The 13,150-nt window shown below is 34.1% G+C and overlaps 1 protein-coding gene across 1 annotated transcript in view; it reads left to right on the top strand.

The window, feature by feature from the left end:
- LOC150095877 (uncharacterized) overlaps nt 1-13,150 on the top strand; it is a 710,412-nt gene that overhangs the window by 256,779 nt on the left and 440,483 nt on the right. Inside the window, exons 24-25 of the mRNA XM_090409554.1 lie at nt 4,542-4,742; nt 8,130-8,334. Of these exons, the coding sequence (XP_090265680.1) occupies nt 4,542-4,742; nt 8,130-8,334 (406 nt within the window). The remainder of the gene's footprint in view (nt 1-4,541; nt 4,743-8,129; nt 8,335-13,150) is intronic.

Here is a 13,150-nt window from a genome sequence, read left to right as displayed (position 1 = left end):
GCAAACTTTGTTTGCTGCTTTCACTTGGATAAAGGATGAAACCAAGAATATAATTTCTTGGCATCTTTAATTTATAGTATAACCAAGTGAAAAAACTTTCAACATTGCATTAGCTAATTTGGCCATCAGATATCCTTGCATCTTTTAATCAGTGTGGCATTCAGATTTCACAAATAACAAAAACTGCATTCACTTCAGTGATCTTTCTCCTCTTCACACTCACTTGCTTATTTCAAAGGAGTCCCACATGCACACATGCTCACATGCATCCTCCTAAGAGTTTTTGTTTCCCTGATTTTGCACACCCATTCCCTTGCAGAAGAAAACTTTCTAAGGGCACCAACTCCAAATCTATTGCAATTCTTTCACCCTTTAGGTTTCTTCCATACTGTAAAAACTTTGTAGCATTCCTTCTATGCAATACACACATTAACTCATTTACAATCATGGCCTTTCTTCTCAGTTCACTGCTATCATACTTTGGCAATTACAGACTTTGGTCTATCACTTTTCTTTCATTCTGGACAAAATTAAAACCCCTTTTACTTTTCCATTTTGAAATCTGATGGTGTCACTAATATCTTTGCTCCAAGAAAGCATGATTTCATCAAGCACACCCCCTTATCATGGAATCATCATACAATTTTGTCTCCCTACTATGCCTTTTTTGGTGCTATTGCTCTTCTTACTTTTTCTACTCGCTTTCCTTCATACATCCTTTGCTGTAACACTTGCACAATACAGTATTTCTCCAAATGTTATATCTCAGACTTTTTTCTGAAAGATTATGCAGAAACATGCTTTTTCACTTATTTACATAATATTTCACTTCTTTTGTGTTCTATTTATTTCAAATGATATTATTCATGCTTCATTCTATTTCAGTTTCTCTATTCCTGTTCATTCTCTACCATATTTTGACTTTTTTTTTCTCAAATTTTATCCATATTGATACTTCCTTTTAACATATACACTTTTGATACCCACTTACATAAAACTTCCAATACAGACGCTCAATGTTTTTGCTTAACACCAACAAGCCACTCACTTTAAGTGATGTCTGTATACCTGCTGCATCTTATGAAACCCATCATATTGAATTACCTAAACAATAATGGCTTTCCAGCCATTGTCATGGTTCATTTTGACACAATTAGCCACACTCTAGTAATGTATAATAGTAAGCTTATAAAAACATACTAAGTCAAACAAACACTGCACACTGCAAAGTGTTTTCTTGAATACTAGGAACATTAGGATTAAAGGAAATGGTTTTGTGGAATTGATTGAATCAGTCTCTCCAGAGATTGATGGTATTAGTGAAACTTGGTTAACTGGGGAGGATGTTTTAACAGGGATAGAAATTAAAGGATATAACATATTTCGGCAGGAAGGGAAGGTAAACATGGTGGTGGAGTGTTACTCATGATAACAGATGAATTGAAAAAGATGAATTAATCTTATTTGTTTGATTTTATTCACCTTACTCTTATGAATAATGAATGATAACTTATATCAGGGGTCAGCAGCCCAAACATGCATTTTTTGCAAGCATAAAAGGTTGACCAAACTTGCATGACATGTGGGCCATGTGCAACTTGGCGCAAGTCAGCTGCTTGAGTCATCATGAGTGGGGATAACAAAGGTGACTTCATCTAACACCAGCCAAGATTTTGCTGCATTTTTGCAGTCACGTTACCTGGTCCATATTTTAATGTAATTCAATAATATTGAGTATTATTTTCAGAGGATATATATTTGTTAAAATTAATTTCAAAAATGGGTTCAAGAAAATGTAAAATTGCAGATGAAGGAAGAAGGTTTAATGATGAATGGAACAGCAAGTACTTCTTTATTGGAAATGGGGTTAAGCCCCTTTGTCTTATTTGTCATAAGTGTTGCTGTCATGAAAGAATGTATCAGACGTCATTACATGAATGAACACGAAAGCCAATACAAGGATTTGAACTGTGAACTTAGAAAAAATCAAATTAATAAATTACAAGCTTCTTTGACTGCTCAGCAAAACACATTTAAGAAGCAAAGTATTCATAATGAATTGGTTGTTCATGCTGGTTATGTCGTAGCAGAACTGGTTGCAAAAGAAGAAAGGCCTTATGCAGATTCAGAATTTATTAAACAATGTTTATTAGCTCTAATTGAACAACTATGACCAGAAAAGAATACGTTATTTGAAGATATTAGTTTATCTGCCAGGACTTGTACAAGACAAGTAGAAGAAATCGATACCAATTTATTCAAGCAGCTTAAATTTAAAGCAAAATCATTTCATTCTTATGCTCTGGCAATGGATGAAAATACTGATGTAGCAGCACTGTGCAGTTCATATTTATTTGGGGTATCGATAGTGACTAATGTTCATGAATAATTGGCCAGTTTGTGTAGTTTGAAAGGTATTACAACCAGCAATGATCTGTTCAATAAAAGTAAAAGAAACTATAGAATCTTTAGAATTGGACTGGAAAAAATTAAAAGTGTGACAACCAATGGTGGAAGAAATATGTGTGGCTCTAACACTGGTGTAGTAGGTTGAATTTGTGCGAAATTACAAAATTTAGATTATGATAATCCAGTGGTGTTCCATTGCATCATTTATCAGGAAGCATTTTGTTGCAAAATTTTATCATCAATGAAAGATGTTAGGACATGGTGATATCAATTGTAAATTACATCCAACGCAACGGTCTGAAACACTGCCAGTTTCAAGAATTCTTGATAGAAATAGAATTGGAGCATAAGGACGTTATCTACTACTTAGCTGTTAGATGGTTAAGTAGAGGTGTTGTGCTAAAAGATGTTTTAATTTACTTGAAGAAATAGATATATTCGTGACAAAACACAAAAATACTGTCCTACAACTATCGGATAAAAAATGGATTATGTCTCTTGCATTTATGGTAGATATTACAAGGTACCTTAATGAACTTAATATGAACCTCCAGGGCCTCAGTAAATTACTAGCAGAACTGTTTTCTGACATGAAAACTTTTGAAGGCAAACTATGTCTGTTGAAGAAACATATAATGGAAGAAAATCTACATTATATATACGTTGCAAATCAGCATCTACAGTTGGATGGCAAACACAAAAGGAAACTTTTGTTGGTATTATTGAAGATTTATGAATGGAATTTTCAACAAGATTTGTGGAATTTCATAAAAATAGCATCGAACTGCAATTATTTTTGAACCTTGGTTAGACTGTAATAAATTTAGTTTAATCCTTTATCCAAGTGTAAGCAAACAAAGTTTGCACCTGAAAATATCTTCAGGACTGAGGTAAGGTGGTACATCCCTTGGCAACTCAGTCCTGAAGATATTTTCAGGTGCAAACTTTGTTTGCTTACACTTGGATAAAGGATTAAATGCAAAATTTGCAAAATAAACTTCCAACATCTTTCTCTAAATCCAGAGTAATTTAATAATAAGGTGGTACACCAGTTGGCAACTCGTATAGGTAAATATGACCTCCCCATTGCTTCTGTCTTAGTATCACCACTCTGGATCTGCCTCCCACTGACGAGACCTCAATAAAGGTAGAAACCGATCTGGGTAGTGGCCCTTCCTTTAATGCATAGCAGTATACATGTCCGCAAGATGATGTGCTTTGCATTATAGAAGATACTGAGACAAGGAGTGATGAGAGCTTGGTCCACCTTTGCTACGAGTTGCCAAGAGATGCACACTTTACCTCAGTCCTGAAGATATTTTCAGGCGCATACTTTGTTTGCTTACACTTTGATAAAGGATTAAACTAAATTTATTATATTTTTGAACCCTTTTAAGGTCGACATTGATGATGTCCCAAACCAACTACAGATGAAAGTTTTGGAATTCAAACACAGTGAAACAGTAAAGAATGCATTCTCATTAGAAAATATCCAAAAATTTTATCGATGCTTACAAAAAAAATTTACCAAAATAAATTTTCTTCTCGACTGACTGGTGAACATTTGCATGCTTCGATTTGAATTTGCATCTCAGGTTAAAGTGGATATAGATAATTTGGCTAAGGGAAAACAATCACAAAAGTCATGTTAAGCAGGGAGACACACATATTGTGATGCATAAACTATATTACTTTGTTTTTACATGATAACAATTTTTCATTGAGTTTCATTTTCATGTGTTTCATATCTCATACTTTAAATATTTCTGTGTTTTTAAGATTGATATAATAAAAATTGATAACATAAATATTTTTTTCACTCACTATTTTCCCTTAATTAAATGCTTGCGGCCCAATTATTGAAAATAAAAGTTGAACGTGGCCCACGAGTCTGAGAAGGTTGCCAATCCCTGGCTCATTCATTATCACAGCAGCTGAACCTAAGGCTTATTACAAAGTACACGTGTTCATGCTGTTGTTGAATATTATCAACTTATTCATAACTAAGATTGCAACCTAAAAATGCATTCATTCTTGAGCCTGAATTGCCTTCTAGAAGAATTCGTATGTTATTTTAGCATGTAGTCATTAGCCAGCCCTATTTTAGAATTGGTATTATTTTCTTTTTTCAGAATATTAGATTGAACAGTGCAACTGGATGGTGTGGACAGCAGGAACCATTTACTTATGTTACAGTTGATTTAGGTCAAGTATTTGTGATTAAATCGGTATTAGTGAAAGGTGTCATTACTAATGATGTAGTAGGGAGACCAACAGAGCTGCGTTTTTTTTATAAAGTTAAAGAAAGTGAAGATTTTGTAGTATATGTGCTTGTAAGTATCAAACTATATTTTTTATTTTTGAATAACTTTTGTTTTTAACTGAATTTTTGTTTTTGAAAATTTAAAAATTGTACAAATTTGTGTGAATTTTGCGCAATTTTATTGTATAAAATATAATTAATGTCTACAGTTTATCATCATCAACAGCTTTCTTCTGTCCACTGCAGGACAAATGCCTCTTCATGCTTCTTTCATTTTTGCCAGTCTCGTGGATTTCGCTGTCATACATGTCCATAACATCTTGTTGTGTATCATCATCCCATCTTACTGCTGCTCTCTACCTAGTTTCCAACAACCAGTTTTTGGTGTTCATTCTGCTGCTATCTTTGTTCACCAGTTGTCAGACATTCTCATCACATCCTGACCAATGCCATTTGTTGCTTTTTATTACTAATGCAATGTCAACTGCCTTTGTTGGCTTACTTATCCAAGTATTATTCTTTTTATCTAACTGTATTATTCCAAAAATGGCTCTACTGCCTTTGTTGGCTTACTTATCCAAGTATTATTCTTTTTATCTAACTGTATTATTCCAAAAATGGCTCTTTCCATGTTTTGTTGTGTTGCTTTCAGCTTCTTTAAACGTGTTTTAGTCAGGCTCCAGGTTTCACTACCTTAGGTCATTCTTGGGTGTACACACTGGTTGTAAGTCTTTCTTTTTAGGCAGTTTGGTCAATTACTTTTAATTACATCTCTATGATGGTTAAAAACCTTCTATCCTTTTGTATTCTGGCCAAAATTTCATTATCAAGTTTATGGTTATTCGTAATGTTTGTCCTAGATATTTGTATGAACACTATTTCAATCTGTATTTGATTTATTTTGATTTATTATTCTTATTATCCCAAGATCCCATGGAGTCAACTCATCTAGGAGGTCCTTTTGTCATACACACACAGCTCATATACTGTGCCTTAAACACACTAAAATTCTCTGTGGACACCACCCCTTCAGGCAGGGCATTCCATTCACATTTCATTCACAACTCTGTATCCAAAAGCTTCTTCTCATTCCCCTGTTGACACCCATACAGCTTCCAGGGATGACCTTTGCTTCTCCTCTCATCTCCCACTCATTTTCTGTAAAATCTCTCCAGCATTGATCCTATAACAAACCTTTATTAAAACTTCATATCATATCATTTATCATATCACCCTATCATATCACCTATCTTCCTCCTATCCACTAGACTGTAAATTGCATCTTCTCAACCTTTCCTCATATTCGACATTGTCGAGATCAGAAACTATCTTAGTCAGTTGCCTCTGGACCCAATTTGTTCTGAAGTATTTTTACTACTATACAGTGTTTTTGATTTATACGTATTTATTTTTATTTGTAAGCCATAATACATAATACAGTTTATAATTTATAATATTATTCAGATTAAAGCTTCTTCTTCAAAAGGCTGATTTTGATTATAAATATTAATCTTCATATATATCATATTAAAAATGAGGATATTAGGAAAGAACTTGACATTGTCAGCATCCTGGAAATGCATTAGCAGAGCTAATCTCTGGTGGTATGGTCACTTAAACAGAATGGGTGAGGAAAGATTAGCAAAACAAGTACTCTCTGCCAGTAAAAAGTGCCTTAGAAGATAGAAATATAAGATCTGATTACTAATTATATGAAGAGCCAAAGGCTTCAATTTGGCGACATGAACTTATTTAAGTTCATGTCGCCTGACCCATTTGGTAGTGCAACATTGAGGCAACTCATAGTAAGGGTGGAGCAAGCTCCGATCACTATTCTTGGTATTTATCCATAATGTGAACTTAGCTCCTAGGAGCTGTATTACTATTCTACATTATGAGAGAAGGTCACTACCCAGACCGATTTCAACCTTTATTGAGGTCTCATCAGTGAGTAGGTAGACCTAGTTAATACCAAGTTTGTAGCAAACAGAACTTACATACCCTACTATGAGAATTGCCAAGAAGGTGTCCTAATAAATTACTAATTATATGAAGAGCCAAAGGCTACCTACTCACTGATGAGACCTCAATAAAGGTTAAAACTGGTCTGGGTAGTGACCTTCTCTCATAATGTAGAACAGTAATACAGCTCCTAGGAGCTCTAAGTTCACATTATGGGTAAATACCAAGAATAGTGATCGGAGCTTGCTCCACCCTTACTATGAGTTGCCTCAGTGGTGCGCTATCCAGGTATTTGCTTACGCTTGGAATCACTGAACTTTGTATAGTTTCTATATTTGGCATGAAACTCTTTGAGTTTCTTATTTGGCTAAAACAATATGGGATGTAATATCCCTTAACTTAAATAAGATCTGATAATGTCGGAGTCTTGACAAGTAACAGACTCATTTGGAGGAAAATTGTAGATAGGAAGTTAGTAATGATGTAAATTTTTCATGTAGTACTATCATATCCTGTACGCCCCTTGAGGGTACATGGCAGGAATTTTATGATGATGATATTAATCTTCAGTTGTCATATGCCTGCATGCACATAACCCCCCCCCCCACACACACACACAATTTAAATAACATTGTGCATACATGCACAATGTTATTTAAATTATTGCATTTCACAACTGTATATATTAACAACATATATCTGTAGCATCTTGGTTTCCTATTGTTGAGTTCATATGGTTGTTTTTCATGTTTCAGTTTTCCTTCTATATTGAACAGCATTAGCACATGAATTATGATCATGAATATTATTATTAGTATTACATGACATCAAATCCTTGGGCTCATTACAGGAGGTCATTCTGTGTTAAACAATCCACCATCTGCATTGCACCTTCTATTACACACGCTACACAGTATTTTGTTTGTTAACGTCATGTATTCTTTGGCTAATTTACTTGTTTTGCATTAGGAAAAACCTATTATGCATTGGATTAGTCAAACCCTACTGTGTACTTGTGAGATTAGTCAACTTCATTTTAATGAATAAAAGCCTGTATAAAGATTCCTTAATTCATGATGAGAATTGAACTGTGGTCTTTTCCATTGAAGGTTGCATATCCCATCATCTTCATTATTTTTCATTTTAATATATGTGATATACCTAAGAAAAGTTAGTATAAAAAATATATTGAAAATAAGAAACATTTTTGACTTAACTAATATGATTCAATTCATTAAATTCATTTGACTGTTTATTACTTTTAGCTGCTTGTGAAATTATTGACATTAATTATTTGTATTTAATTAGTTAGGTCATCTATTAGTAAATTCATACTCTTTATCAGTACACACATTTTTGTAGGAGCATGTTATTCAGCAATTAAGACTGTATTGGTTAGTAATTAAAAATTGGAAATTGCATTATAGATATAATGTAGAGGTGATTTGCATTGCTAGTTTCATTTACTGAATCAGTTATTTGTTATTCATTTCAGAACCTTAATCTTACAAGTCGTGAACCAGGAAATTATGGGGAATTAACAAATATAATTTTACCTGTAAGTGTTCAGGCTCGTTTTATTATTCTTGGTATTGTATCTTACAACAAAAATCCATGCTTGAAGTTTGAAGTGATGGGATGTGAGGCTACAGATGAAACTGTGCTTTTAGGTTATAACAAAGGCTATCCACTCTGCATAGGCAAGTATAATGTCTTAACAAAACTGTTAATAAAGTATATTTTGATGTAGATCGAAATTGATGTAAAACAGCCTAAGTACATAATGCACTGCTCCTGTTTAATTAAAGGGGCATGAAAAAAGATCAGTAATGATCTTGTGGGCTTTTATGTACCTGTAACCTGTTGGCCAGCATCTTTAATTATCATTGTTTTCCTTGTTTTGAATGCACTCGGTTTATTTGTACACAGACCCACGAGATTTTTTTTATATATGCAGATAATATGCAGCATGTCCTTTACCTCTTGTTTATCTAGCCTGACTGTATGTAGGATTTTATTAGAACATACACTGTAACATATAAAGTGATTCCACGGTTTGGACTGGAGAATAGAAATAAACATTGTTGTGAACTGTTGTAACCATCACATCTTTTGACTTATTCCTTATCATATGCTTCCTGCTGCTGGATTCAGGATATCATGCAGTTTCTCACTAAGATGCATGCTGTTTATCATCATTTCCCTTCAAAATTCTGTTTTTCTATTTTATTCATTTTTATTGTTATTAATTTATTTTTTAATATCAGTCACACACACACACAAGTTGCAAAACCTATATAACATCATTGCCATGTGTAAGCTTGGAGAAAGAAGAAGCATGCTGATATTCTTGAACAGCTGGAGGTTTGTATGGAAGAAACAATCTAAAGAAATTCATTCCAAACAGAGGAAATGCAAAGCTCATGTAATACCAGGCTCAAGTGATCTGTTACTTTGCATATTAGAAGTGATCAATAACTGTGATTTGGCTAAAGGCCAGTTTACAGAATTATGTCAGATATGATTTAGAGATCCAACTTTAAATTTGTTATTCATTTGTTGTTATTCATTTCAGAACCTTAATCTTACAAGTCGTGAACCAGGAAATTATGGGGAATTAACAAATATAATTTTACCTGTAAGTGTTCTGTTCTTTTCGAGGGTATAGCATTAAAACGATTGCTTTGTAGAACAGAACAGTCACCTACATAATATATTCCCTCCCCCTGTGTCTTCCCTCAACTTTTTGCCAATCTATGATACAAATGTATTACAGGTATGCGGGATTACTATAAAAGAAATAATAATAAAGAAAAAAACTAAAAAGAATAGTGCATATTGTTTTTAGTAAAATTATGAATAGTATTTGAGGAAAGTGAGGGAAGGTAATTTATGTTTGCTTACATATGTTTGATAAAGGAGTTAAACAAGAAGATGGTTTCCTGTCAGGTATAATTTATAAATCAATCCTTAAACTAAAAATTCCAGAAGTTTATTACTAAATATAGATCTAGATATAGATAGAGACCTTCAAGTTAGTTAACAGATTATCTCAGATTAATACAGAAGAAATTATAAAAAGAGTGAAAGAGTGTTCATCCCTGGAAGTTGTATAAAGATGTGGTGAAGAATGGTGTGAGGAGTAGATTTTTTACATGGAGAGTTGTTAGTGGAGTGCATTGTCTGACTGTGTTGTGAGTGTAGGTGGTGTAAATAACTTCAAAGCTCACTATGATAGACATGATGCTGGTTGAGTACGCCTCCCACAATGATTCTGTTGATTCCATGGAGGTTACCAAATAATAATATGTCATCGTTGTGTTAAACATTTTTTTTTGATCCTCTTGTGTTGTTGAGTTGATGTATATATATATATATATATATATCAAATGTATAATAGTGTTCATTTTTCATTTTTGAAATTATGGATTCTACAACTGTGTTAAAATAACTCTTTTTATTTTCCCGACGTTTCGATCTTTATATCGAGATCATCATCTGGAGCAAAGGCATATATTCGTCCCATGAATCCTTCCTCTCTAAGAACAACTATAAACAGGACTATAGAAAATTCAGGATTGTAAATCTAAAATAACAACTTTAATACTAAAAAATAGGACATCACTGTTAAGGAAAAAAATGTATAAGAAAGAATGTTTATTCATGTTATAATGTATAAATATATATTTTTTTTTTTTAAAATCAAAAATAACAATTGTAATAATAGAAATAGGACATCTCTGTTACTGGAAGGAAAACCCTCTGTAAGCAAGAATGTTTAATCATAAATCAAATCTAGCTTGATGTAATTTTTTTTTTTTTATTTATTTTATTTTATTTTTATTTTTTTCACTAGAGGTCATGCCAGTGAATAGCATGTGATCAAATAATTGTTTCTTAGCTTACGGTTTGAAATGTAATGCAGCTTGTCTTGTATATTTATGTATGCTCCAGATCATGATCTTGATATGAAGATCAAAACGTTGGGATAATAAAAAGAGTTATTTTAACATGGTTGGAGAATCCATAATTTCAAAAATGAATGCTGATCACCATGTAACACTAAAAGAAAGGATTATAATAGTGTCCTTGATACCCTAGTAGTAATGGGAAAATCTGAAGCAAGACATGTAGTGAACAACAAGAAAGGAAATTGATGATTCATGTGTAAAAGGCAGAAGATAGACTGAGATCTGGGAAAAAAATGATTGATGTTGATCATCACTAATTAATTGGTGGGCTTCAGTATAGTGAAAAAGGTGGCTGTTGATGGCATTCTCTGTAATTATTATTATTATCATCCCAAGACCCCCATGGAGTCGGAGATTCATTACAGGAGGTCCCTTTTTCACACACACACACACACACACACACACACACACACACACACACACACACACACACACACACACACACACACACAGCTCTTCATACCATGTATTATTCTTTCATGTATTCCTTAAACACATTCAAATTCTCTGTAGACTGCATACTTTCAGGCAAGGCATTCCAATCATTCACAATTCCCCCATTAAAACAACCCTGTTTCTCACTCCCTTGCTCACACACTCCTTATGCAGCCCCCCCTCATCTCCCACCATTTTATGAAAAACCACTTCAAACGTTAATCTGATAACAACCCCTTACTAACTTGTATGTCTATCACATCGCATCCACTAGATTTAACAAATTTCATCTTCTCAACCCTTCTTTATGCTCGGCATTCCAGAGACAAGAAACTACCTTAGTCAATTGCCAGTGGACCCTTTCCACTATCTTCATCCTTTTGAAAACCAATTGACCAGATCTGTGCAAAATAATCCATACATGCTCTAATCAAGACTTTATACAATGGAACCAGAATCTCCATACTCCTTAAGTCAGTATCCTCCACATCAATGCCAGAATTTGTTGTGTCGTCCTCACAATTTTGGCACTGTGCCCTCTAAATTTTAGATCCTTATCTGCCATCACACCAAGATCTCTTACTTCCTCTGCTTCTAACAGTATATCCCCACCAAGTGTAAACTCTACATCCCATCTTTGTTTTTCAAATTACATTACACTCTGTAACATTGACTGGTATTATTCACTTAGTCTTCTTGTCAAATCAAGTCTTCTTGTGAGAGCAGAACATCTGCTCTGTTCCTCATAGTTCTTCCCAACTTTGCATCATCTACAAACAACTGAACATCCCAATATCATTAACATAGAAGTTAAACAGCTATGGCCCTAAAAAGATGTCTGAGGTATACCACTAGTGACTTTCCTCTTTTTGGATATTGCTTTCCCTTACACAACTTGCTCATATCTGTCAGATAACCAATCTCCAATGCAATGCCTAATCTAAGTACAGTACTGCATATCCATGTACTTTGTCCAATGCAGCTGTCACCATATTGTAATACGTAAGTAGTATATTACAAAAATATGACCTGCCTTTGGCAAATCTTTATTGTGCATCAAAGATAATTTCACTGTTGTCAACCTAATTCTGGATCTGGGTTCTCACTCCAACACTTGAATCACAACACCTGACACATAGATTTAGATATAATTTGATGATTGAGTTCTGTAACCTCCTTTATGAAGCAATACAATCTATGACTCATATTAAACAAATATGCCAAGGCAGATGTCAGTTCCCTGGCATATTCCTTCAAAATACATAGTGATATATTATCAAGTTCCATAGCCTTATTAACAACAGTTTGCTCAATTACCCATGTACCTACTGCTCACTCAGAGGCAATCTCTGCTTCTCCTCATCTGTTGCTCTGTGTTTCCAATCCTATAGCAACATCTAAGTATTTCATTATATTTACTTCTATCTGACACCATACTGTCTCCAAACCACTGTCACTATTTCCTCTTTGCATCTCTACCTTGTATGGATTTAACTCCTTTTCTATCATCATTAGCACTACACCTCCCTTTTTATTCTTTCTGTCTTCATGAAAAACATCATACCCTTCCATCTCTATTTCTGTCAGAATGTCATCCTCATCCAACCATTTCTCACCCAACAATTTTGAGTGGATAATCTCAATTAATGCAACCATTTCCCTTTTCTGATACTTCTAGCATTCATGTATAGAAATAGATGTGGATTCTCCATGCCTTCTTTGAGCTATTCCTCTCTCTCTCTCTCTCTCTCTCTCTCTCTCTCTCTCTCTCATTATCCCCTTTTCAAATACAACTGTTCCCCTTACATCTCAGGCCATACCATTCATGTCTTGTCTACTGAGATGTAAGGGGAACTTTTCTAACTTTTCATTTACTAACTTTTCATTTCCTCTTTGAGCATTGGCTTTTCTCACTCCATATCCCCCTGTTCACCCTGAGCTCCCCCCCCCATGACACCTTTTGTGATACCCACTTCTGACTTACTCTGATCCATTCCTTGCATTTGTTACTCTCCCAGCAGCAGTCTCTCCAGATGACTTACACCAAAACTATTCAAATACAGTCCATCACTTTTATACAGTTCAACTGCAACTCTTCCTCTTCACACAT

Source organism: Typopeltis vanoorti, chromosome 19 (genome assembly GCF_054136105.1).
Source record: "Typopeltis vanoorti isolate ZY-2024b chromosome 19, IOZ_Tvanoo_1.0, whole genome shotgun sequence".
In the NCBI taxonomy this organism is placed as follows: Eukaryota; Metazoa; Arthropoda; class Arachnida; order Uropygi; family Thelyphonidae; genus Typopeltis; species Typopeltis vanoorti.
The sequence above is the reverse complement of the archived record's forward strand: the minus strand, read 5'-3'. Positions and strand labels throughout refer to the sequence as shown.